This window comes from Arvicola amphibius, chromosome 11 (assembly GCF_903992535.2).
Source record: "Arvicola amphibius chromosome 11, mArvAmp1.2, whole genome shotgun sequence".
NCBI lineage: Eukaryota > Metazoa > Chordata > Mammalia > Rodentia > Cricetidae > Arvicola > Arvicola amphibius.
Window position 1 is genome coordinate 19,710,082 of NC_052057.2, and position 27,870 is coordinate 19,737,951.

At 37.6% G+C, this 27,870-nt stretch overlaps 1 protein-coding gene across 1 annotated transcript; it reads left to right on the forward strand.

Annotated features, from left to right (window-relative positions):
- The first annotated feature begins 26 nt into the window (after positions 1 to 26).
- Positions 27 to 27,870, forward strand: LOC119826803 (arylacetamide deacetylase-like 2). The gene is made up of 5 exons (XM_038348293.1): positions 27 to 164; positions 14,275 to 14,497; positions 18,568 to 18,637; positions 20,204 to 20,375; positions 27,268 to 27,870. Exons 1-5 carry the CDS (start codon positions 27 to 29, stop codon positions 27,868 to 27,870), a joined length of 1,206 nt encoding a protein of 401 aa, XP_038204221.1.

Consider the following 27,870-nt stretch of genomic DNA (forward strand, 5'->3'; position numbering starts at 1 on the left):
ACACACAGGTTTGGAAAAATTTTATGATGGGGCGCAGAGCTCTGTGCTTCGGATTCTTTTGTGTTCTATTTGCTTACTATGTTTATACACCTGTTCCAGAGAATATTGAAGAACCCTGGAAAGTGAGACTCATGGATGCTCTCATAAGAATTACATCATTTGTGGTAATATATTTTTTACTGGGGAACTGGGATGACACATTATAAGTATATTTGAAACTTCTTTTAATTCAAAGTGTTTGAAAGATTTCTGTTTTCTTTTCTTTTTTTGTTTCTGTTTTTGGTACTTGGTTGCTTGGTTGGTTCCATTTGGTTTTGGTTTGAGTTTTGGTTTTGGTTTTTAAGACAAGGTTTTTCTGTGTGACTCTGTTTATTATAGAACTTACTGTGTAGACCAGACTTGCCTTGAACTCAGAGATCTGTTTCCCTCTGTATCCTGAGTGCTGGTATAAAGGCATTCACCACCACCTGGCTTTATGATATGTAAATCAGATAATATTGATGTGTAATTAATCACTAATGTGCCTAACTGATTACCTACTGACACGGGGACATACAATGTTTACTAAACCAGTCCACGTAATGACCATATAGCAACAGCAGCATAAAAGAAATAGTATTATCTACAAAGAATATTTAGAAATTGTCAGGAAGTTTGGATATGTTTAATGTTCTCAGTAATACCCAGGCTCATACAGTCCTTGAAAACTAACTCATTTATGCCCATTAAGTTTAAACTTTTGATCCATTTAATCATTTGTTGTTCTAGTGATTTTCTTCTTAAAGGTGGTTCTCAAACATTTGTTCACAGAAACTTTGCATATTCTTTGTGTTGCTGAGGCTTCCAAATAAATTTTTATATGGGTATATTTGTCAATATTAACTATTGAACAATTTTTATAATAATGATGTTGTCATTATAAGTTAAAAAAACCAAAATACTTACAGTTATACTAAATGTGTTTTAAAAACATACAGAAGTGATAGTGGCATTTATTCTATTTCTCAGATCTCTTTACTACAATTTTACTCTGAAAAAGTTACTATTATTCAATTTTATACATGAAAATAAAGAGTCAGCATATGGGGGCCTGGAAAGATGGTTCAATGGTTAAGAACCTGACTACTCTACCAGAGGACCTGGGTTCAGTTCCCAGAACAAACATGGCAAGTCACAACTGTCTGCAACTCCAGGTCCAGGGTACCTAACACCCATAGCAAAACATCAACGCGTATAACATAAAAAATAATAAAATTTCTAAAACCCACAATTAAAAAAAATCAGCATATGTAATTAATGCTTACTTTGAGATCAGTCTAGTATTAGTGCTTTGTATATGTATGCATTGAAACCCAGTCATATTTTTATTGAAATTTCATATACTATATTCTCACATCACCTCCCACACACTCCTCACCTCCCCATCCATTCATTCAATTCCACCCCTTCTTTCTTTCTTTAGAAAACAAACAGGCAAAACAAAAACAAACCCAACAGACAGACAAAAAACACAACACACACACACACACACACACACACACACACACACACACACACATATATATATATATATATATATATATATATATATATATATATATATATATACAACTACAGAAACACAAAATTGGAAGCCATAAGTTACAAGGGAAAGACCAGTAAGATATTTTAAAATGCCTAAAAAAAATTTAGACAAAAAAAAACCAACTGCAAAACACTATAGACTTTGTTTTGTGTTGGCCGTCTGTGCTGAACATGGGCCTACCCTTCAGTGTCGTTGATAGACCCAGTAAGACACCACTGGATAAAACTAATTTTTACAATGCAAGCAGTGATTGGTTTGAGAGAGCTACTTGATTAATGATATAGTAGCTCCTGTGCACTTCTCCCTCTTAGCACCAGAGCCCCATCTGGTTTGAACCTGTCTGGCCCTGTGCATGCTTCCGTCATCTCTGAATCCTATCTGTGTCCATCCTTCTGGGTCTGGGAGACACTGTTTTTGGGGGATTATCTATTTCCTCTGCCTCTTGCAATCTTCCCACCTCCTCTTCCACATGACTCCCTGAGACTTGAGGGGAGGGGTTTGATGAAGACATCCCACTTGAGAATGAATATAGAAAAGTCTCTCACTTTCTATACATGGTCCAGTTGTGAGTCTCTGTATTTGTTCCCATCTATCACAGGAAGAAGCTTCTCTAAATATGGCTGAGCAAGACACTGATCTATGTGAATCACAGAATTTCATTAGGAGTCATTTATTATCCTATAATGAGTCAATAACATTTGTGTTTCCCCAAGCCTCTGACCTATCCAGTCTCAGGGTCTTAGCCATTGAAGAAGAGTCAGTCATGGGTTCTAAAATCCGGTCAGAAAGTGGTTGGTAACTCCCATAATATTTGTACAACTATTTCATGAGTCTATCAACCAGGAACATTGTAAATCACAGGGTTTGTAGCTGGGTTAACCTTTACTGTTCTTTACTGGTGGTATGCAGAGTGCCTTCCAGTACCATGAACAATAGTCAGTAGGGGAAAGGGCTCTAGCTGGGCAGCAACTCAACTGCTTCCTGTTGAATGAGGTATGTAGGTGATATTTTTTATAACATTATTTTGTGGAATGCAACCATTAGTCTTGGCAATGACTTGAGTTACTGGGAGGTTTTCTTGGGGCCGATTAGGTCAATTAATCAAATTAAATGCAACCTATTTTTGGCACTGGATTTTTTTAGTTGGTGGTAAAAGATGTATAGTTTGGATATTGTCAACTCTGTTATTTGGTAACTCCATATATATATATATATATATATATATATATATATATATATATGTAAAAAGTTCAAGAATCTTCTATAACAGTGGCTTTCCAATGACCCATCAAGTGTTACTTGTTCTTCCACTATTCCCTCCCATAACTCACTTTTTCCTCCTCCTGGACATTTAATCCCCCTGTCCCAGTCTCTCCATTGTACCTCTATAACAATATAATATATTTCCTCTCCCTCAAGATGCCCTCCACTTCCCTATAGTTCCATATTCCAATCAGACCTGTATGGTTATACAGATTGTAGCATGCCGATTGAAAGCTTAAAAGCTAACATCAACATGTAAGAGAATATATACAATGTTTGAGTTACTTCATTCAGGATGATTTGTTTCTAGCTCCATCAGTTTTTTCCCAATCTTTTCCCATTCTGTAGCTGATTCTTTGTCCAAATGATGTAGCCCTTTGCCTTACAGAACCCTTTCAGCTTTATGAATTAATTTATTCATTTATTAATTGCTCATTTATTAATTGTTGTTCTTAGTGTCTGTGCTAATGGTGTCTTGTTCAGAATGTCTCTTCCTGCATCAGTAAGTTCAAGACTATTCCCCACTTTCTCTTCTATCAGATTCATGGTATGTATGTAGCATTATGTGGTGGTCCTTGATCTATTTACAGCTGAGTTTTGTGCAAGGTGAAAAATATGGATTTATTTGAATTCTTCTATATGCAGCAAACCAGTTTGATCAGCACTATTTGCTGAAGATGCTGTCTTTTTTCCAGTATGTATTTCTGGTTCTGTTTTTTGTTCTTTTTTTTTGTCAAAAGTCAGATTGCTACAGGTGTTTGGATTTGTGCCTGGGTCTTCAAGTTGAATCCATTGATCAATGTGTATGTTTTTGTGCCAATATCATGCTGTTTTATTACTATAGTTCTGTAATGCAATTTGAGATTGAGGATGGTGATATATATATATATATCCGTTATTTTATTGTTTAGGATTGTTTTAGCTATCATGTTTATTTTGTACTTTCATGTGAAGCTGAAATTTTTCATTCCAATTTCTATGCATAACTGTATTAGAATTTTGATAAGGACTACATTGAATCTATAGATTGCTTTCAGCAGGGTTGATATTTTTACTGCATTAATCCAACTGATCCATAAGCATGGGAGATTTTTCCATCTTCTGATATCATAAAAGTCTTTCATTTGCTTGGTTATATTTACTCCAAGATATTTTAATTTTTTGAGGCTACTGTGAAAGGTATCATTTTTCTAATTTTCCTACAAGCTTTTCATTTGTATATATGAAGGTTACTATTTTTGTGAGTTAATTTTGCATTCTGTTACTTTGTTGAAAGTATTATCTACTACAGAAGTTCCCTGGTGGAGTTTTTAAGATCATTTATGTATACAACCATATCAGCTGCAAATAAAGGTACTTTTACTTCTTAGTTTAACACTTTTATCCTTCAGTTGTCTTATTCCTCTAGCTAAAACTTCAAGTACTATATAGAATAGGTATGAAGAGAGTGAAGATCATTGTCATGCTCCTGATTTTAATGGAAATGCTTGCATTTAAATTTTTTCCATTTCAGTTGATGTTAGCTATGGACTTTCAAGAAATTATCTTTACTATGTTGAGGTATATCCTTTGCATCCCTAGTCACTCAAGGACTTTTATTATGAAGAGGTGTTGGATTTTGTTAAGGGTCTTTTGTTCTTGCAATAAGATGATTTTGTCCTTCAACCTGTTTATATGATGGATTACATTTATTTATTTCTATTTGCTAAACTGTTCAAGCATCCCTATAAGAAAGACTACCTGATTATGGTGGATGCTTTTTGTGTGTCTTTTTTTTTTAAAGTATGTCCTTGTGATTCTATGGATTTCTTTAGTTGTCAATCTTGCTGATTTTCTCAAAGAACCAGCTCTTTGTTTCATTGATTCTTTGGATTGTTTTCTGTGTTTCTATTTTGTTGATTTCAGCCCTCAGTTTAATTATTTCCAGTCTTCTACTCCTCCTGGGTGAGTCTACTTCTATTTTTTTCTAGAGCTTTCAGCTGTGCTGTTAAGTCCCTAATGTGAGCTTTCTCCTTTTTTTTTTTTTAATGTGGGCACTTAGTGCTACGAACTTTCCTTTTAGTACTGCTTTCATAGTGTCCCATAGGTTTGGGTATGCTGTGTCTTTATTTTTGTTGAATTCGAGGAAGACTTTTAATTTCTTTATTTCTTTCTTGACTCAGGGGTAGTTCAGTAGTTGACTGTTACATGAGTTTGTAGGCTTTCTGGGGGTAGAATTGTTGTTAAATTCTAACTTTATTCCACGGTGATCTGATAAGACACAGGTGGTTACTGAATATTTTTTTTGTATCTGTGGAAGTTTGCTTTGATACTATGTGATCAATTTATGAGACGGTTCCATGAGATGCTGAGAAGAAGGTATATTCTTTCCTATTTGGGTGGAATGTTCTATAGATATCTGTTAAGTACATTTGATTCATTACCTCCATTAGTTCTCTTATTTCTCTGTTAGATTTCTGTCTGATTGACCTGTCTGTCCATTGTTGAGAGAGGAGTGTTGAAGTCTACTACTATTAGTGTGTGGGGTTTGATGTATGCTTTGAGTTCTAGTAATGTTTCTTTAACATATGTGGGTGCTTTTATATTAGGGGCATAGAGAGGCTGGTCTCCCTCCTTCTCTCTTTTTACATTCCCTTTACCCTTATAAAAGCCCCTCTGCATGAATTCTGTTGCTTGGTGTCTTTCTCTCATATGCCGCTTTAAAAAAAAATTACAACAGTAACTGTGGCTTCATAAAATAATTTTGCAATATTCCTTCTGTTTCTATTTTGTGTAATTGAGGAGTATTAACTTTAACTCTTCTTTGAAAGCCTGGTAGAATTCTACCCTAAAACTATCTGGCTTTGGCTATTTTTCTTAATAGATGTTCTTATATGCATGTTCCTATATAGGTATACTTGTTTTTAAATTGAGAGTTTTATACTATTAAAATATCTTGAATATAATAAAACAACAGTTCTGACACCATCAACAGTACCTGTCACTCCTCAAACATAATTTTTATACAACTACCATTGTGATCTCCTACGGGTTACAGTCTTCTAGAATTTATCTTTTTTAACTTTTGTTTTTCAGATATATAATGTATCAGCTAATTCTACAAAGAAGACCATATGTACCGCTGGCCCAGATAAATGTCATTTTACTTTGTTCTTACTATCTGTGTAACAATGATCAGCCATGGGGTTTTCTGGAGTAGATACTCTCACCATTAATGATGGGCATAATATCTGTATTCATTCATAACCTTAGCATCATGAAGCAGACTCAGCAGTAAATGCACCGGAATATTCTAGACACATTATATATAAAAATATATAATGATTTAACTGAAATCAGTCAGCGATGTTTTAGTTAGCACATCAGAAATACTAAAAAGAGCCTGTCTTCAATTTCATGAATAGAAGGTGACTTCTTCTGGCCTCAAGTCATCTTAAGAAGAGAAGATGCTGTTTTATAGCTACTTCATAGAGGACATGAACTATGGGTAACATAGTTACTGAATTGCATTTTTAAAACACTAGAGATGATAGAGACAGCATAGAGGGCAAAACATTTGCTGTGCAAGCATTAGTTTCTGCCCCAAGGTCTCCAGAACTCACAGACTGTGGGATATGTTAGCATGCATCTCCTACAATGGGAGGAGAGATGGAGGCAGGAGAATCACTAGAAGCTCCTGGGCCAGAAAGACTGACGTATACAGATGGAACAACTGAACCTGTCTTTAACAAGTTCAAATGATCAGGACAACAGCCAAGTTTATACCTGACTTCCACAAGCACACATGGCCAACATGTTTACACACACACACACACACACACACACACACACACAAAGATAATTTTATAACACTAAATTGAGTGACCAACAAAATAAAATAAAATATTGGAACATACATAAAATGCCACTTTTCAGAAAATGTTGTTTTAAATAAAGTTACAGTTTATAAATAAATTATTATTACAGAATAAATTATAAGCCAGCTGGTGGTAGCACATGTCTTTAATCCCAGAACTTGGGAGGCAGAGGCAGGCAGATCTCTGTGAGTTCAAGGCCAGTCTGGTCTACAGAGTGAGTTCCAGGACAGCCAGGGCTATACACAGGGCTGTGTATATTTACCACTCTTGAAACTCCCTACTTCACCCTCCAAAGTTCCTTACCTGTGTTGTTTCCTCCAACACCACATAAATACCCATCAAGCCCAGTCTGTACTGCCTGAACACTCTTGGATGTGTGGCTATCCACAGGAGGTCAGGTGATGTACCAGAAGCCACATCCTTAAAAAACTGATTCTCTCTCTTTGACTGGCTAAAAATGCCAATAGCTCCATGGCTGGGAGTAGGACTTTATGTTCACCACCCTCTTCCACTATGGGATTTAGCCATATTTCAGTTTGCATGGGTTGGTGCATGCTGTCACAATCAGAGAATTCATTAAACTGTCATTTTGTACCTTGAGAACCCTCTTTCTTTGTATTCAGTCAATATCCCTGGCTTATATAGTCCTTCAGTACCCTCTTCTGCAATGATCTCTGGGTTTGGGCAGGAGAGAAGGCACTATGGCTGTTCCATTTAGAGTTGAACCTTGTTAGTCTTTTATTCTTCTCACCTTAGTCCATTTGCATATGTTCATTAATCACAGTCTACTACAAACAGAAACTTCTCTGACGAGGACTAAAAGATGTACTTAGCTACGGGTACAAGAGTAAGTCATTGAGTCAGTTTAATAATCCACATTTAACAGAGTGGCAGTATTAGGTTCTCTCACATGTCCTATGACCTGTCTATCCACAGATTCTTAAAAAAACTTGGAATTAGATATAAATTTCATCTTTTGTAATGGTACTAAAATGCAACAAGAATGTGGTTGATTATCCCCATAATGGTCAAACCACTGCTTTAAAAATGGGCAAGTCTTGCTACTCCAGTGGTTATTGTAGCTCACAGGGTTCACAGTTGAGCAAAACTGGAGCTTCTCTGGCAGGATGCATAGCATCTTTAAACCCTATAAAAACTAGCAAGTAGGGAATAAGCTTCCAGGTCAATATCATCTTAATATCTCCAAGCAGCCGGGCGGTGGTGGCGCACGCCTTTAATCCCAGCACTCGGGAGGCAGAGGCAGGCGGATCTCTGTGAGTTCGAGACCAGCCTGGTCTACAAGAGCTAGTTCCAGGACAGGCTCCAAAGCCACAGAGAAACCCTGTCTCGAAAAACCAAAAAAAAAAAAAAAAAAAAAAAAAAATCTCCAAGCATTTATTTATTTATCATTTAATAGATTTATACATTTTCTTGATTAATTCCATTCTCTCAATTCATCCTGCGTCTGTTGGAATCCATTTCTCAACAAGTTCTTCTCCTACTTTCATGTGGTGTGGGAGGTCCTTCCGTCTATGTGTTGCTTTTATTGGTTAATGAATAAAGAAGCTGCCTTGGCCTGTTGATAGGGCAGAACTTAGGTAGGCAGTGAAAACTGGACTGAATGCTGGGAGAAGGAAGGTAGAGGGAGACATGCCATGGAGCCGCCAGAGCCAGACATGTCGAATCTTTGTTGGTAAGCCAGTGCCACGTGGTGATATGCAGATTAATAGCAATAGGTTAAATTAACATCAGAGTTAGCCAATAAGAAGCTGGAGTTAGTGGGCCAAGCAGTGTTTTAATTAATATAGTTTCTGTGTGGTTATTTTGGTTCTGGGTGGCCTGAACGAACAAGCGGCTGCCTCTGTACAACAAATTGGCACCAACATGGCTATCTAAATCCACATAAAACCTAGGAGGGCTTGAAAAGGAATTCTAGACACAAAAAGCAAAGTTTAGCCGCATTTTTTTCAGCTGGCAGCTTGCCCCAGCTCTGTTAAGAGAGGTTTTCCTGATTCAGCCATAGCAGAAAAAAGGCACACGGTTTTAAAACACAGCTTCCTGGGTCATGCTGCCAGCATGAACACTGGCTATGGAGCATTTAAATGTCATTTGTGAGCTTGTGTGTTTGTGTGCCCACTCGGGGTCAGGAGGAAAGTATCTGAGACCATGCCCATGGCTCAGTGCTCTCCTTTTGGGCAGATGGCAGGATCAGGTCTACTAGGCATGCATAACAAGGAGAGCATGGCACATTTCTGCCACCATACAGAGAGATATTTCCAGGTTTCACAGTGCATTGCAGGGCATATTTAGCTATTACTCAAATAAAAAGGGTTTATGTTCTGCATACTCATTCTCAGAGTTAAAGTGCTGAGTGAAACTCCTACCTGGTGGCCCCAGAGTAGTAATGGTACATCCACCATTTTGAAAGTAGAGAGAGGCAGACCCAGCATCTAGAACAGCTGCAACCAAGCTGCTTACCATTTTATAAGATCTTTAAGACATTAAATAATTACAGATATGCAATAAAGACAAATACAGATGGAAAAGAACTCTAAATGAGTCACAGTGTTGGATAAATGTACATAGGCTTGGGAGAGAGAAGAAAAAGAGTATGGAGAGTCATAAATTGTAGTGGGGAGCTGTGGGCCAGCTTCCCACTGCCCAGCTCCCAGCCACCGGCTAGCTTTATCTGAAATAATTACACGGAAACTGTATTCTTTTAAACACTGCCTGGCCCATTATTTTCAGCCTCTTACTCACATCTTGACTAACCCATATCTAATAATCTTTGTAACACCACAAATGGTGTCTTACCGGGAAAGATTCAGCACATCTGACCTGGTGGCTGGCTTCATCACATCTGGCATCTCTCTGAGCAGAGGCACGGCAGTCTGTCTAACTTAAGAGAGGCGTAGCATCTGACTGAGCCATCTACCTCACTTCCTTCTTCCTGTTCTGTCTACTCCGCCCACCTAAGAGCTGGCCAATCAAATGGGCCAGGCAGTTTCTTTATTAGCCAATGGGAATCCTCCATCATTTCCCCTTTTTCTGTTTAAAAAAAAAAGAAAGGCTTTAACTTTAACATAGTAAAATTACATATAACAAAACAGTTATCAAGTAAGAATTAGTTATAATATTTATATCTACTTTATCTTTTATCATAACTAAGGAAAACTATAACTATCTATCTATTCTTCAACTCCATCAAAGACTCCAGAAGGATATAATATTACCTAAGTAAACAAGAAATAAGCAACTTCCAAACTCTAGAAATGACAGAGACATCTCGCTGCCTAGACAGTCACCCAAAGTTCTTTTGTACTGTTGGGGCATCCATCTTCGGCCTACAGGCCCATAAATATCCATCAGACATTTCTATGCAGCAGGAAATTTCGAAGGCAGTTCATTCACTATCTGCTGTGTCCTTCAGAATGTCTCGCAGACTCTTTCTTGAATCAGGAACCCCAAAAGATCATCTCATATTTAGTCCTCTCTCTGTGGGTTCTTCGTGTCCAGTTTATGCCAACAGTCCAGGCAAGAGCAGTTTCTTGCCCAAGTGGCTATCAAACTCCATAAGGATCCTCTTTGATGTCCATCTTCCTCTTGAAGTAGATTGGTGCTGCCAGGAGCTGACGTGTCTCATTGTCATGAAAAGCCTTAAGTTATTAAAACATCTAAAATGCGATATTCTGTAGTCTTTGAAAGATATGAAGAATGCCTATGTAACTTAAATATATCTCTATATATCTAGAAAATCTAACTAACATAACTACAAGTTTTACTAATATTGATAACTATCCATTAACAACCTCTATACATTACATTTTTTAAATGAACTACATAATCACAATACCTTAATCAGTATCAAAAATACATATACATATAACAAAATTGACCTTAAATCTCTATCAATAAAGCAAAATCTATACCAATGCAAATTATTCATATCTATATCATATCCCCCTTTAACTGTAAAAGAACATTTATAAACAATATTTGGGAACATGGGCGAAGTTATTTCTCTCCAAACTGCTTCCTGCTGAATGGGGACGCTGTTAATCAGATCTTTCATGGTGTAACCTGTGTGCCAGGTTCATCTCAGTCATCAGTTGAGCAAAGTAATTTTCTGAAGTTGTTCACAGCAACCTTTCAGGAGGCCGTGGTCTATCATACCATATTGGGATAGATGCAATCCATAGGGTCTTATTTTCTGTAAAAACAAAAGAAACTCCTTTCCAAAGCATCATGTCCTTAGATCCAAATTTTAAAGTCAAAGCATTTTCAAGATATCTTTCTTGGATTAGTTCAGCAGCATTTATAAACAAATATCTTTTAGCATCTGTTGCTCCTTCCTCAGCATACAAACAATCCAAAGAGAGCATAATAGCATACAGTATCAAGGTTCTCCATATATTTTCCATCTTTGTGCAGCTTTGTTTTAGCCTCTATTTCGTTTATTTTTACTTTTACTTTTTGAGACAGGTTCTCTGTATATCTTTGACCTGGAATAACTCTGTAGACCAGGCTGTCCTTGAACTCTCAGAAATCCACTTGCCTTTGCTTCCCAAGTGCTGGGATTAAAGGTGTATGCTACCACACCTTGAACTCACAGAGATCTGTCTGTCTCTGCCTCCCAGGCATTCAGATTAAAGGTGTGTGCTACCACACCTTGAAGTCACAGAGGTCAATCCACCTCTGCTCCTTGAAGTCACAGAGGTCAATATATCTTGCCTCCTAAGTGTTGGGATTAAAGGTGTGTACCACCACACCCTAGCTACTTCCTTTTTCTTTTTTCTTTTTTACTTTTAAGAACTTTAACCTTTAGCTTGCGTATATTTTTAACACACTGGAAAACATTTAGAGGTTTTCTTCATCTTTGAATCTCTCTTTATTGTATATCTCTGTTTTTCTGACCACATAAATCTTTAATTTACTGAGCAATATCGGTAGGACTAAAGCCGTGAGTTTGGCGGCTAGATCCAGCCCATTCCCTAGCTTTCCAGCCTCATGGCAGAGGTACCACAACTCTTTGGCAGTTCAAGGTCCCTGCCAGCAAGCAAGCTGCAACAGTGTTAAACAACACTCAAAAGCTCCATAGTCAGGACCGCCTGCTTGAAAGAGTCAGAGTTTGCCCTAGCAGAACGGCCCAGAAAGCTGGCATTTTAAAACGACACAGCTTTTTTCCTGCTACGGCTGAAAACTGAAAAGCATGCAGTTAATTTTCATCAACAGCGTTTAAGTGTTTCGTAGCCGAACCTCTTAAAAGAGCTGCAATGTTTTGCAGCTGAAGCTGAGTCAGGAAGCCTCTCTTAGATGAGAGTGTTTGCTTGCCAGACCCGAAAAATGGAGCTTTACTCTATTCTTTCCCAAGCTTTCTCAAGCTTTCTGCGGACTCGGCTATCCACGTGGGCGCCATTATAAATAAAGTTAATGCTTTAAAAAAAGTAAAGTCTTTAAAGAGACAGAGTACAAATAGTCATACATTAAAAGGAGTAAAGAAAAATAAGCCATGTAAAAATAGAAAATTCACAGAGAGTCTGGATTATGTATATTATTGTGTATTCTTTGAATTTTTTGTCTGTAAAGGAACTAAGTACAGAGAGACATTTCATTGTATGGGCTGCTAAGCTAAACCAGCATGTATATTATAAAGGTATCATGACTTCCAAATTTGGGTCTAAGGATATATTGCTTTGGAAAAGAGGTTCTTCTCTGGTTTCCAAAGAGGATGAGAACTCATGGATTGCTTCCAGACTGGTGCGGTTTGATGGAACAACACTCCCTGAAAGTCACTGTAAACACTTCCACAAAGAAAATACTTTGCCCAATAAACAACAGGAAACAGTTTGGAGAAACTATGCCCAAATTCACAAATATTGTTTATAATTGTTTGTTTATATTTAAAGGGGGATATGCTATAGAGATGAATAATTTGCTTTGGTAAGGATCTTGGTTTATTGACACAAATTTAAGGTATATTTTGTTATACTGTATGTGTATATTTCTGCCCTTGACTAAGGTATTGTGTTTGTATAGCTCATTTAGAAATGTAATGTATAATTAAGAAACATAGGTTAATAGATAATCACCTGTAGTAGCCAAGCTTGTAGTCATGTTAGATTTTCTAGATATATAAAGATATATTTCAGTTAGATAGGTATTCTTCAAATCTTTCAGAGACCTTCAGAATGTGGCATTTAAAATGCTTTAATAACATAGGACTTTTCATGACAATGAGACACATCTGCTACTGGCAGCACCAATTACTTCAAGAGGAAGATGGGCATTGAAGAGGTTCCTTCTGGAGTTAGTTAGCCATTTGGGTAAGAAACTGATCTTGCCTGAACTGCTTAACTGGACATGCAGGATCCACAGAGAAATGACTGCTGAACTTGCCTAAAGGTGAGATGGTCCTTTGGAGATCCTGCTTCATGAAAGAGTCTGCTAGACATTCTGCAGGACACAGAAGTGACTGACAAACTGCCAATATAGGAGAAACTGTCTTTGAAATTTCCTACTCCTACTGCATGGAAAAGTCTGCTGGATATATGGACCTGTAGGCTGAAGGTGGATGTCCCAAAGGTACAGAAGAACTTTTGGAGACTGTCCAGGTAGTGAGATGTCTCTGTCAATTCTGGAGTTTTGGAAGCTGCTTACAATGTACTTCCTGTTTACTTAGGTGATCCTTCTGGAGTCTTCGATGGAATTGTAGAATTTATAGTTATAGTTATAGCTTTCTTTAGTTATGATAAATATAATGTAGATATAAATACTATAACTGTAATTCTTATTTGATACCTGTTTTGTTATATGTAATTTTACTATGTTAAAGTTAAAGCCTTCCTTTTTGTTTAAGCAAAAAAGGGGAAATGGTGTGGGAGGTCCTTCACGTGTTGCTTTTATTGGTTAATGACTAAAGAGACTGCCTTGGCCTGTAGGTAGTAAAAGCTGGACTGAATACTGGGAGAAGGAAGGCAGAGGGCAAGATGCCATGGAGCTGCCAGAGTCAGACATGCACATGGTGATATACGGATTAATAGAAATAGGTTAAATTAACATAAGAGTTAGCCAATAAGAAGCTAGAGCTAGTGGGCCAAGCAGTGTTTTAATATAGTTTCTGTGTGGTTATTTTGGTTCTGGGAGGCCGGGACGAACAAGTGGTTTCCTCTGTACAACATTCAAGTCTTCATTCTTTTGAGTGATCCAATGAGTTTAATAGTTTCTTGTTTGATCTTTGGAAAAAGATTATTTACTGTAGCAAGGGTGAATCATTAACAGCTATGCAATAAAATGACTCATCCTTCTTATTAATCTATAACAAACATTATTTTCTCAAAGCAATGGCATTGTATTGACCCATCTGATATCCATAATAAATTATTCATGAACTCAATCTTGTGCTGATCTGGAGCAGATAAATGTACTGAGAATTTCATGCTACCAAAATACTGTTAGGAAATAAAATAAATCCTCTAGAGTATAATCACTGTTTAATTTTATCATTACATGTGTGCATATTTATTGCTATTAAAAATGTTCACTGTTTAAAATTTTGTCTTGTTTTTATAGGGCACATTACTTGAAAACATAGGTCTTATGAAATATGAGGAAGTTTTTTCAGTAATAGCAGCAGCTCACTATACAGAACCAATTTCAGATGAAAACATTACAGTGATTGACACAAACTTTAGTGACATTTCTGTTCGTCTGTACCTGCCAAAAAGGAAGTCTGAAAGACGGAGACCAGCTGTAATTTACATTCACGGTGGCATCTTTGTCTTCGGAAGTTGCAGTAAGTGTATTTCTGATATATTTGTTGTTCATATATTAACATTAAAATAAGTGCTATGCATTGACAGAGTAATTAACAATATAAAGTTGACTTGAATAATATTTGCTTCTTAACAGAGATACATTGGAATGTATGGGTTATGGCTCACACATATTGGTAAGTAAAGCATCATGTGGAACTAAGATTGTTTTGTTAGGAAAAATTTACTTTTAAATAAACATATAGACAGCCTAGACTTGAAAGTGCAAACAAGAAACTCTGAATTGAGCCAAAAAGCTGCCAATCATACAAATTATATAAAACATTGATGTGAACCAGGTTCTCTGTGTGTGTGTGTTTGTGTGTGTGTGTGTGTACAAAGTTTTTTAACTATTGGATCTGAAATAATATAATCACTGCCATACCACAGTTAACATTTGTTCAAGTTGTAGATTGTAATACAACAATAATATAGATACTTATAATCCAAAGCATAACTTTGTATTAAAATGATACAATAAAATAAAGCTGAGTAATCAGTTACTGACTATAACCCATGTATTCATCTCTGGAGGGAAGAGAATGTAGTAGCTAAGACAGACACACACACTCACAGGCACACACAGATAGATAGATAGATAGATAGATAGATAGATAGATAGATAGATAGATAGACAGACAGACCATTTTAAACTTTCATGACTATGGATTCACTGTACAGCAAAGTGTTGGGCTGTCATACTGTGTACTTAACATATGTAATAAACAAGTGATAACATTCTTTTCTCCAATGAGCCTATAACTTAATTGTTATAACCAGTATTTTTTCTTCATGAACTGTAAAAATTTCAAGACAAGCAAAACTGAGGAGGTGTGCCTAGTCTTAGTATAACTTGATATACCATGTTTTGTTGATATCCCTGGGAGGCCTTCTCTTTTCTGAAGGGAAAGGAGGAGTGGATTTGAGGGAGAGGGGAGTTGAGGGGGACTGTAAGGAGAGGAGAGAGTAGAAACTATGGTCAGGATGTAATAAATGAGAGAAGAGTAAATTAAAAATAAAAATATAATAAATTAAAATGTTACTGTGTTCAGCTGAGCAACCAACTGAGTAAGCATTTTTTGGATAGATATTATCGCCAGCATTTTTAGTTTTGCAGAAGCAAATGATTAAGAAATGTTTTCAAAGAACTCAAAAGGGGAGGAAGCAATAGCTCCTATTGGCAGAAACCAGGGCTTCTAGCTCTTCCTCTAGGGTTTTGGGCTCCAGGCTATCCAAGTGACTGTGGCTGAACAATGCTAACTCTCAGAAGCAGTTAGTTCCTCTGTTGGCTCCAATGACATTTCTAAATTTCCATTTGGTTTCCAACCTTACCTGCTCCCCTCCAGCACATAAGTCCATATCTTGTCACCTCCAAGTCCACTTCTCTTACCCATGTCACGCTTATTGGCATTTTCCTAGCATCTTAGTGATCCCTTCTTCACTTCTCTCTACTTATATCCTGGGAAAAGACATGTTTATCTTTTGGTCAAGATAAGTTTACTCTTTCTAGTTATTCCCTACCTGTGCTTTATTTTCAGAGACTTGTGTCCATGTCTGTCTTTCTCTCCTTTTGATTCTTTCTTTTAGCTGTGCAATCTGAAAGCAATGCCCTTTGCTACATTAATATTCTTCACTGTTAGTTTGTATAAAATAAGTTTATTCTTCCTCCTTTACATTATCCCTTCATTTGTGGCTACAACTTTAAAACAAATGAAAAGCATGTTTAGACTTTACAGATATTAATGTTCTAATGCTTTAGTATGTACTTCTTTAGTTATTGGTTTCATGTTTTTTTCTACTTTATTCTTTACTTGTTTCCACCTTAGCCTCCATACACATTCTGTTTTTAATCTCTAACATTGTTGCTGAACTTAAGTTCAATAAATTCTACTGTGAAATGGACTGTGTAACCGGTCATTAATGGATCATGGGAATTTTTTAACAGATATAGCATATTCTTGCTTTAAAGGGTAAGCATGAACTGGCCTCTGGTAGCTCAGCACAGTGCTTCACTGAATCTGCTTCCATCAGTTTGCTGGATGAAGGCTCTATGATGACAATTAAGGTAGTCAACTATCTGATTACAGGCGAAGGGCAGTTTGGGCACCCTCTCCACTGTTGCTTAAAGTCTTACCTGAGGTCATCCTTGTGGATTTCTGGGAATTTCTCTAGTGCTGTGTTTCTCGCTTGTCTGTTAATGGCTCCCTCAATCAAGAGATCTCTTTCCTTTCTGTCCCTCACTGTCCTTCCCCCTTCTTGAGCATCTTGTTCCCTCATGTTCTCCTCTTTCCCCCCTGCCCTTCCTTCCTCCCTTCATGCCCTCCTCTGAATTTTCTCAGGAGGTCTTGTCTGTTTCCTCATTCCAGGGCAAGAGAGGGAGGAACAAAAATATGAGCAAACGGGTTAAGACCATGATGGTAATACCCACAGAAACAGCTGACCTGAGCTAGTGAGAGCTCACAGACTCTGGACTGACAGTGGGTGAACCTGCATAGGTCCAAATTAGGCTCACTAAATGTCAGGTACAATTATGAGGCTTGAGCAGTCTGTGGGGCCACTGGCAGTGAGACCAGGATTTATGCCTTATGCTTGAAATGGCATCTAGGCACACAATCTCTTTGGATGGATACCTTATTCAGCCTAGACTTAGCGGGGAGGGCCTTGGTCTTGCCTTTGTGTGAGTGTCAGACTTTGTTGACTCCCCATGGGAAGTCTTACCATTTCTGAGGAGTAGATGGTGGGGTAGGGGGAAGAGTGGAGCCTGAGGAGGGTAGGGAGTGGGAATGGGGATAGCTATGTAAAATGAGAAAAGACTGTATTAAAAAAAAATCTTAATAAAAAGAAAAAAAGTAAGCTTGGAAATAAATAAAACTCCACAAACACGAGAAAGGAGAACGCCCCCTAGTAGTGACCACCATGCTCTATTTTAACTGTCGTTTAGCTCCTATGCTTTATGACGTGTTCCGGCCACACAATTTTGAGCACCTTCTTGTTCCTGTCCTCCCTACATAGACTATCGTTTAGATTGCTCCCTGTTCATTCATTCCTGGCTGCTCTCCACTCTTTCTTTATTTCTGCTGTCTTCTTTCTCAACTTTCCATAATGTGGAAATATGGCCACATTAATTGTGGAGAAACATTTCAAATGTACTGGCCATCCAGTAATAAATATTTTGTCACACATTGAAGTATAGATCTTCCGTTCCTATTTTCTTATTTTGCCTACTTTCTGCCTCTTCTCTAACTCTGTATTTCAACTATATTTGCCTACATATATTCTCATAAACTTGTTACTTTTTAACCAAAAATTATGATTTTTATCTAGTTTATTTGCTGTTTGTTATTATATTTTTATATATGATGAATACCAATTTATGATCTTGAGGTGAATTAATATATATTGCAGATTAAAAGGAATCTTGTCACTGTTATCTATTAAAAGTTTAGTAAAACATTTTTCTTTTGTATCCCTTCAAATTCTTTTAAGTTAATTATATCCACAGTTAACTTTTTTAAAGAACTACAAATTTAAGAACATATTATTATTTGATTTTAATAAAAATTAAATTGTATCTTCTATACAGAAAGGAAACATGAAGTTTACTTATAAGCTTATTAAATATGCATGACTTTACATAAATATGTAAGCCTAGCAAAGGAAAATCTCATTTGTTTTAATTACACTAAAAGTACACCTTGCTTTGAGTAAGTTGATGTTCCTTCATTGAAAAGTTTCTTTAAAAATAACTATGAAAAATATCTAAATTTGTGAACATTGTAACACTAGCTACAATGTTATTTTCAACTTAATGCCAGATTTCTCAATTCCTCTACCAAGAGTTTTATGAAATATGGTGCTAATGAGTTACAGACAATCCTTTTTTTTTCTTGAGCTCTGACAGAGTATTGCTCTCCATGGCGACAAAAGCGGGGATCACAGGGTTTCAGTCATTAATCACAATGCACATTTCTATCACATTCATAGGTATTGGTGGGTTCCCATTATTTTCTGATTACAGTGCATCAATTGATATTTATTTCTATTGTTTCAGAGATATCATCCAGTGACGACCTGAACAGATGGACAGCAAACAAGCTTGGTGCTGTTGTTGTGGGAATAGAGTAAGGGAATGGTAGCATTTCTTACCACAGCCCTTGCTCTCACTACCTAAGCTTGGCTTTTTCAGGACTTGACACCCACCTAGGTTACAGAAGCAGATTATTTGATCTGCAAGCAACACACATAGAAAGTACACTCATTATATGCTTAAGATGATGGATTTTATTTGACCTAGTTATAAAAGAGCATGCGATTAGTGTTGTTCTTGAGTCTAGTATTTTTAGTGAAAAAATTGGGAAAATTCAAATACTTTAAGACATTATACAAGTAATGTCTTCTTATCTCATTATTTTTACCAACATTTCCAATAACATAAAAATACGAGCAAGTGTCTATTACTTTATGAACTTCTGTGTCCTCTGAACCACTGAGACTCCTATCAGGAGAATGAAAAGATTGCTGCACCTCTTGCCAATAGCAAAGCACATAGTGTAGAAATAGACCTTACAGGATTGTAGAGCTCAGACAAAAACACCATAAAGAATTTCATAGTTGAGGGTATATTGTCAGCAAGTAGGATATACTAGAGAGATTGGTTATGCCCTACTCATAACTAATTACTTGCTACTACTGGAACAAGACATAATTGTGTGAGTTTTGAGAAATATCTAAGATAGTAATAATGGTGTGCATTTCCTGCAATAATTTAGCCAAATTTATCACATTATCATTTTAAATTAGTTTTTTTTTAATGGTGCGATATATTGTATAATGTTTAAGAATTCTGCACATTTTTAGGTACTTGCAGTTCTCTACCTTGTCAAGTAATGATGCTTGGGTGTCATTTGCTCATATTATACTAATTTTCAAATATGTAATACCCAGATTAAAATGCAAATATCTACATGCACCATATGATTGATATTGTTTAAAATGAACATGTGAATAATTCACTAATTCTAATAGATATTAAAGTGATAGAATTATAAATGTTGTAGCCCACTGGAGGTGTGCTCCAAAGACGGAACACACACAGACACACAGACACACACACACATGAAGCAAAACAAAAAATAAAAACACATTGTAGTACTGTTAGTACTTAGTCTTATGAAACAATTAAAAATTTTGAGTAAGATCCATTGGTATATTTAGAATGTTCCTATTCCATAATGTTTGTTGGTTTAAATTCTGATGTTCAATTTGTGATATGAAATTCTACTATTTTAAAGAATATGGACCTACATATGCTTATAATTGAAGTCATATGTCAATAATTTACTCTCATTTTTTTTCGGCATTTAAAAATTCTGGGTAGTCCCATCAGTGTTTTTAAATTGTTTTTGTGTCAACAAGTGCACTGAGGATCATGGACGTATACAGGCTTCATAGAGTGAAGGCACCTGTCTCAGGCATTTCTCCTTAGAACCAGTACCTGAAACCCTGAACCGGAATCTACTCCTCACTTTTAAGACCAATGTTACCAGTTATCTTGGGGTTGATTGGTGACATTTGTGATTCAGAGTAGAGCCAAGATATCAGTGTATCGGTTGGGGAGTATGAGAGATATTTAGTTACATAATTTTAACAAGGGCTTTGTTGTGTTTCTTCTCCATTTACCTCTAAAGCTACAGACTTGCTCCTCAGTATCGATTTCCAACTGCCCTTGAAGATTGTGTTTTTGCAAGCAAGTTCTTTCTCCAGGATAAGGTTCTTGCAGAATATGGAGTGGATCCCGCTCGCATCTGCGTTATGGGAGACAGTTCTGGGGGTACCTTGGCAGCAGCAGTGGTTCAGCTGGTATGTTGTATGTATTATATACATGTTTTAATCCTAACACAAAAGAAGCACTGTTTTAGGTGTATTTTCATTTGTTTCAAATCATTAGCTATGAAATTTAAGATAAACAGGATTATCCATTTTGAAGGATGTTACTTTAGATTTAGCTTTAATTGTCTACTGCTAAGGAAAAAATTTATAACCATACTTATTTTTTTTAGAGATGAGGGCAAGGGTATTGAACCCTGGGATATGTGCTGGCAAGTACTGTACCATAGGACTATATAGCCTCCCTTTTAAACTTATTGGTTCAAAAAAGACTTTTGATAAGATTCCCTGAACTGCTCTGTAGTTTGTGCAGGCCTTGAACTTGGGAGCCTCCTGCTTCAGCAACTCCAGAGCCTGGCTGGTATTAGAAAACTGTTATGCTGAGCCTGGCTCACCCTGCCAACATTAGGGAAGGGTTCAACATCATCTAAGAGCCATGCTATTCACTACAATAAGGGATCCTGGGTTCATGATTTATTGATTTTCTATCAATAAACCATTAAAATTATCAATATTTTTATATCACTATCATTGGTGAGTGTTTACCTTTTCTTTCCTCTGAGACTAAATACTTGACAAGAAACCTTTAAGGGGAGATAGGATATAGCAGCTCCTGTATGAAATACTCAGTGCATCAAGGCAGTGAAGGCATAGCTGTAGGAGCTGCTTTTGCCTGTGGCGGTGGGAGTGTAAGGCTGCTTGCTCTTGTCTCTCAAGACTAGAATTCAGAGAATGATGCTTGCTGGTACTTAGCCTAGCTTCTGATTAATCCTCTTTTGTTTTCCTGAAAGCTTCCACTGATGAGACAGTGCCTCCACTTTCAGAATGAAAATTTACTCCTTAGTTAAAGCCCTTTGAAATAATCGCGGAGATACTCCCAAGGATGTGTTTCAATCTCCTGCATGATTCCAAATCCAGGCAAACTGGTATTGACTAGTAATCATGGCAATGGGTAAACATGTATATTGTTATAGATAGCACTGGGCAACATGGCACACTTGTATGAAAGAATTTCTACTCAACTAAAGTTAAGTTACCTCATATTGAAATCCTTGCCGAGGCAAGCTAAATAATCACTTCCCAATAGGTAATATTTTGCAAAGCAATCTTAGTCCAACACATGACCTATATTCCCCAAATGCCATTGTAGAAGAAAATGAATACTTTGTAGCATTTCTATTACATAGATTGACTTCCTTGTAAAAATTTGACGTAGTCTCAAAGTATGTATTTATTAAATTTTACTAAATACTTCTATTTTTATTTGAAATTTAGTTCAATCAATAATGTTTCCTTTTTTAAGACTAGTTAACTCATCTTAAGACAACTATCCCTTTTATTATTCAACTGTTATGAAATACCATATCATATAAGCCTATAAAATACTCAAAATCTTTCTTGAGTCACTTCGGTGTTCTGTTTCGTAAGGTGCATGAACAGGCTCTCAGAATAACAGAACTAATTTTTTAAAAAATTTGTTTGTTTATTTATTTATTATGTATACATAATTCTGTCTGTGTGTATGCCTGTAAGCCAGAAGAGGGCACCAGATCTCAGTACAGATGGTTGTGAGCCACCAGGTGGTTGCTGGGTATTGAACTTAGGATCTTTGGAAGAGCAGGCAATCCTCTTAACCGCTGAGCCATCTCTCCAGCCCATACAGAACTCATTTTTAAAGAAACTTCTAAAGCAGGTCATGTTTTTCTAGTAGAAAGACAAGATATAGATGGACTAGAGTACAAAACATGTGTGTTCTCATGTTTTAAAGAAACGTGGCAGCCTGATGTGAGAGTTGAGAAAGCAAAGGCATCTGCTGCCAAGCTGTAAGACCTAATTTAACTTCCAGGACCCACACAGTGAAAAAAAAAAAAACTAACCAAATTCTCAAAGTTGTCATTTTCAGGTGGTGGCACACCACATTTTTCTCTCATGTACCATCAGGAGGAAAAAAAAAAAAACTGACACTATTCTAAACCATGTGGTTCAAAATGAACAAAGAGTTAGAGATTAAAATTTTCACTTCAGTAGAAAGCAGAACTGTGATGTCTTCAAGATGGCAAATCATTGAGAAAGATGGGTCAGTTTAATAAAGATGGGTGGCTAGATAGGCACACTTGCGATGGCTCAGAAAGTGTCAAGAGGAAAGGAATTAAAAGAATTCCTGATGAATAAAGACAGGATCACCTTTCCCTTAACTGAGCAAGTTTTAGGTACAATGCATACAGCGTTTAACATAAGGTGGGAAATGGTCATTGAAATCGAGATTACTTGTGCGTTTAGGAACTGACGCTCTTGATTAAGTTTTAATTTGCACAAACACAAGTGTTCATGATGTGGTGAAATTAATTAATATAGACTCCAATAAGTGAAGTAGTTTTTGCCAGACTGATGGTTCTAGCCTGTGATTCTGGCTAGTACAGAGTCATTGAAATGTACTTGGTACATTTTAATCCTTCAGTTAATTTTTGAAAATTAAATTTGACTTAGGATTTAGGATAGACAGGAGCACTGCATGCTAGACAAGCAAACTTCACACAAAAGCTTAGGAATATAGACTTGAAATTGAAAATAACTGCAACAAAATGAGTTATCAGTCACTGAAAAGTCGATTCACTGCGTAAAGATGTTGGTTTGCCAACCCCAACCCCGACGTTCAAAGTTCTGTCATTAGATTCAAAATGTTGGAGGAAGAGAGTAACTCCTGAAAGATGTCCTCTGACCTCCACATGCACAAAGATGCTCCTCCCCCTCCATGGTCTCTGTCTGCTGTCTGCTCCCATCGTGTGTGTGTGTGTGTGTGTGTGTGTGTGTGTGTGTGTGTGTAGTCTGTCTGCCTCCCTCCCTCTCTGTCTCTCTCTCTGTCTCTCTGTCTCTCTCTCTCTCTCTCTCTCTCTCTCTCTCTCTCTCTCTCTCTCTCTCTCTCTCTCTCTCTCTCTCTCTCTCTCTCTCTCTCTCTCCCTGTCTGTCTGTCTGTCTGTCTGTCTGTCTGTCTGTCTGAGATTAGGAGCATACACTGGAAGGCTGAATAAAGAAGCCTGTACACAGAGTTACCTTATGATTATTCAGTTGTGGTGGGATGTTAGGCCCACGCTGCTGCTATTGGCACTATGCTCTTCTGCTGCACTCTGTGCTGTATGTTTCACCAGCCACATTGGGAGCCAAATGTAACCTCTGCTTGACTGCTACCCAAGCTGCCTTGGCATTTCATTGGAGTGGCTACTAAAATTCTCCAGAACTAAGTCAAGCAATTGTGTTTATTATGGCCCTCTTCACAAAATCCTATTTTTTTTTTTAATTTTTTTTAATTAATTTATTTATTTTGCCGAGGAGACAGAAGTCAGCCTTACAGCTGTACTGATTTTTCCTTCCGAGGTTCTGGCATCAGGGTAGTTGGAATAAGGTCTGAACTTTGAACAGTGTTAGGCCATCTTTTCATTCTGTTGTAAGGGTGAAGCCTCTCCCACAGGCCCAGGTGTGGTGTCACAACAGGCTGTCAGATGGGGAAAGACTGTGGAAAGCAGAGATATGGCCACCAAGTGTCCTTTCTGTGCTGCAAGAGTCAGGTGCTTTGGGCCAGGTTAGACTCTGTGATCCATCTGACTTGCCAAGGTCAAGACTTCCATTGCTGCTCCTAAGGTCTTCCTTAGTGTCCTAGGTAAATTTAGACATGGCCAGTTCTTTCATAACTGTCTTCTTCAGGGAAAAGGAACCTTTAGCTGATCACCAGTGCCTCTATAGGTTATCGCCTTCAGAAATCCTTTTAGTGTGCTAGAATCCACATTTTGGGATTTATAATGAAAGACATTGGCATAAATGAGTATTTGTGATGGTTTTTACTTGAGAATCTTTTTTTATAATGAACATTAAAACTAGGAACTTAAGAGATGAAGACAGTATCTTCACCATGAAATTGTATCACAGTGGGTTTCGCACAGGGATTTACTGACTCAGGACAGCAGAGAAATAGCGAAATTTGAATCCCAGACACTGTCCGCCACGGGGAGTGCATCATAGCCTCTATCCCAGCTCTTCTTGGTTTTCAGCCACTGCCTGGAGAACGGTTGTTCTCTCCTTTTCTCTGCCTTCAATGCAGTAGTTGTCATTTGATGTCTCTCTCTGTGTGTGTTTGTGTGAGTATATACATTACAAAAAATATGTGTGTATTTGCAAGTGCTTGTTCAGGTGTATACTCGTGCATGTAGAAGTCAGAGGTTGACACTAGATGTCTTCCCCTGTATTTCTCTACCTTATTTTAGAAAGTGGATCTCTCACAGGACATGAGATCGCTGAGTCAGCTGGAATGACTGCCAGTTAACTTCTGGGATCCCCCTCTGTCCACCCTATCCACACATATGCCGCTATGCATAGCTTTCGTGGTTCCGGCCATCTGTAATCAGGCTTTCGAATGAGTATCAACAAATACTTTATTGTCATTTCTCCTTCACCTTATTTTGTATTTCAATATAAAATTGATCTGATAAGATACATGGGGTTATTCCAAACTTTTTGTATTTGGTGAAGTTTGTTTTGTTACCGAGTATGTAGTCAATTTTTGAGAAGGTTACGTGAGGTACTGAGAAGAAGGCATATTCTTTTATGTTTGGATGGAACATTCTATAGATATCCGTTAAGTCCATTTGAGTCATAATATTTGTTAGTTCCTTTATTTCTCTGTTAATATTTCATGTGACTGACCTGTTCAGTGGTGAGAGTGGAGTGTGGAAGTCTCCCACTATTAGTGTATGGGGTTTGATATATGATTTAAGCTGTAGAAGTGTTTCTTTCAAGTATAGGGGTGCCCTTGTATTTGGGGCATAGATGTTCAGTATTGAGATTTCCTCTTGATGGATTTTTTCCTGTGACTAATATGTAATGTCCTTCTTTGTCTCTTTTGGTTGATTTTATTTTAAAGTCTCTTTTGTTAGATATTAGAACAGCTACACCAGCTTGTTTCTTAGGTCCATTTATTTGGAATATTTTTTCCCAACTCTTTACTCTGAGACAATGTCTGTCTTTGAGGTTGATATGTGTTTCTTGTATGCAGAAGAAGGATGGATGCTGTTTTTGTACCTAATCTGTTAGCCTGTCTGTACCTTTTTTAAAACTGATTTTTATTGAGCTCTACATTTTTTTCTGTGCCTTTTTATAGGTGAGTTGAGTCCATTTATACTAAAGGATATTAATGACCAGTGATTGCTATCTCCTGTTAATTTAGTTTTCATAGTTGGTGGTGTTAATTTCTGCATTTTTCCCTTCTTTGGGATTTGCTGCTATGAGACCATCAATTGTCTGTGTTTTTATTGATGTAGCCATCTTCCTTGGGTTAAAGTTTTTCTTCTAATATTTTATGTAGGTCTGGGTTTGTACCTAGGTATTGGCTAAATCTGGTTTTGTCGTGGAATATCCTGTTTTGTCCTTCTATGATGAATGAAAGATTTTTCTGGGTATAGTAGTCTGGGCTGGCATCCGTGGTCTCTTAATGTCTGCATAACACTTGACCATGACCTTCTGGTCAGGATCCATTCCTGCAGAGGTCCTTGGCTTGGGGTTGGTCCTGCAAAGGTCTCTGTCTCTGATCTATACCCTTGGATGTCCCAGACTTGGGTGCTCCCAGACCCACAGAGGTCCTGGCTCAGGCCTACTCCCTCAGAGGTCCCAGACTCGAGCCTGGACCTGCAGAAATCTCTGGTTCCTGCTTATACCCTTGGAGGTCCCAGATTCACACCTAGACAAACGGGGGCCCTGACTTAGGTCTACTCCCTTGAAGGTCCCATATTCACATCCAGACCCACAGTGATCTCTGTCTCTGGCCCACTTGCTCATCAGTTGCTCCCCTGTACCTGCTCCTGTGGAGTTCACTGTTTCAGGTTTGCTCTAGCCCAGGTTGCTAGCTCAGTCCTGCCTCCACAAATGTCCCTGGTATGGATCTGCTCCTGCTCCCATGGAGCTCACTTTCTCAGGCCTGCTTTGGCCCAGGTCGCTGGCTCAGTCCTGATCTTTTGGAAATCTCTGTCTCAGACCCGCTCTGACCTAGGTCGCTCTGCACTTCCTTTGCAGATCTTCTGGTTTTCATAAATTATTTTCTTTATCTTCTATCACTTCAATCAAGCCACACTACTTAGATTAATATTAATTGTCTCCTTTAGCATGTCAAGTTCCACCAGATTTTATATGTGAGCTTTGGTATTTGTGTTCTATTATAGTTATACTTTTGCCCCATTATATTACTTAGGTCGAAAATCATTTTAGGGAAACTAGACTTGGTAATGCATGTTTATTCGTAGGACACTTGTGAGGCTGAGACAGAGTGACAGAATGTTTCAGAACAACCTGAGATGCATCGTATAACTTTACCAAAAACAACAAAAGGGAAATTTCGTTTTTGCAGGGGAGGGAAGGAGGGCATTCAAGAATGGGTTTCTCTGTGTACCCCTGGCTATCCTGGAACTCTGTAGACCAGGCTGGCCTCAAACTCAGAGTTCTGCCTGCCTCTGCCTCCCAAGTGCTGGGATTAAAGACATGCACCACCATCCCCTGGCTAAAAGCTAAATTTCTTAAAAGAAACAAAGAATAAAATCATTATAGTTATTCTAGCATTTTTCCTAGGATGCTTCTGATCTTCCTGATCATATTCCTGTTTGGATGTCGTACATGAGTAATTGTGTAAGTAACAGAATATACATTGTTTCTGCACCGGTGAAAGTAACATGACACTCATGTCTCTACGTTAATGAGTTAATTTTATGAGAAATTCACCAACAATGTTTCAACTTAATAAATTTATTTTACCACAGGATATTAAACTGAAGCTACCAATCCTTTTGTTTAAAAACTATTAACTCATTAGTATTCATTATATATTTAGCTACAGAATGATCCAGAATTCAAAGACAGAATTAAAGCACAAGCCTTGATATACCCTGGCCTACAGTTGATTGACACCTTTCTGCCATCATATCAAGAGTATAAATATGGTCCAGTTCTGTCCAGGGATGTGATAATTAAGTTGGCATGCCTATATTTGACTGAAGACGAAGCACTGCCCCAGGCTTTACTGAAGAATGAACACATGCCTGAAGGGTCAAGACATCTGTTCAAGTTTGTTAACTGGAGTGACTTCCTTCCTGAGAAGTATAAAAAGAACCATGTTTACACTGAACCCATCTTTGGGAAACTGAATGTTTCCTATGTGGCACTTATGGATCATAGGCTGTTCCCTTTGTTAGCCAATGACTCCCAGTTACAGAGTTTGCCCCGGACCTACATCCTGACTTGTGAACATGACATCATACGAGATGATGGTCTCATTTACGTCACACGGCTTAGAAATGTTGGGGTCCAAGTTACCCATGACCATATGGAGAAAGGAATCCATGGAGCCATGTCATTTACCAGAGCTCCGGTGTTTTTACATTCAGGATTAAAAATGAGAGATAAGTATATTAGTTGGTTAGAGGAAAACCTATAA

Bases quoted from the DNA above. Each gene is read 5' to 3' on its own strand.
- LOC119826803 (XM_038348293.1), top strand. From the start codon at position 27: ATGGGGCGCAGAGCTCTGTGCTTCGGATTCTTTTGTGTTCTATTTGCT. The intron at 165-14,274 runs GTAATATATTTT...TTGTTTTTATAG, and splicing joins TAAGAATTACATCATTTGTG to GGCACATTACTTGAAAACAT. The intron at 14,498-18,567 runs GTAAGTGTATTT...CTATTGTTTCAG, and splicing joins CTTTGTCTTCGGAAGTTGCA to AGATATCATCCAGTGACGAC.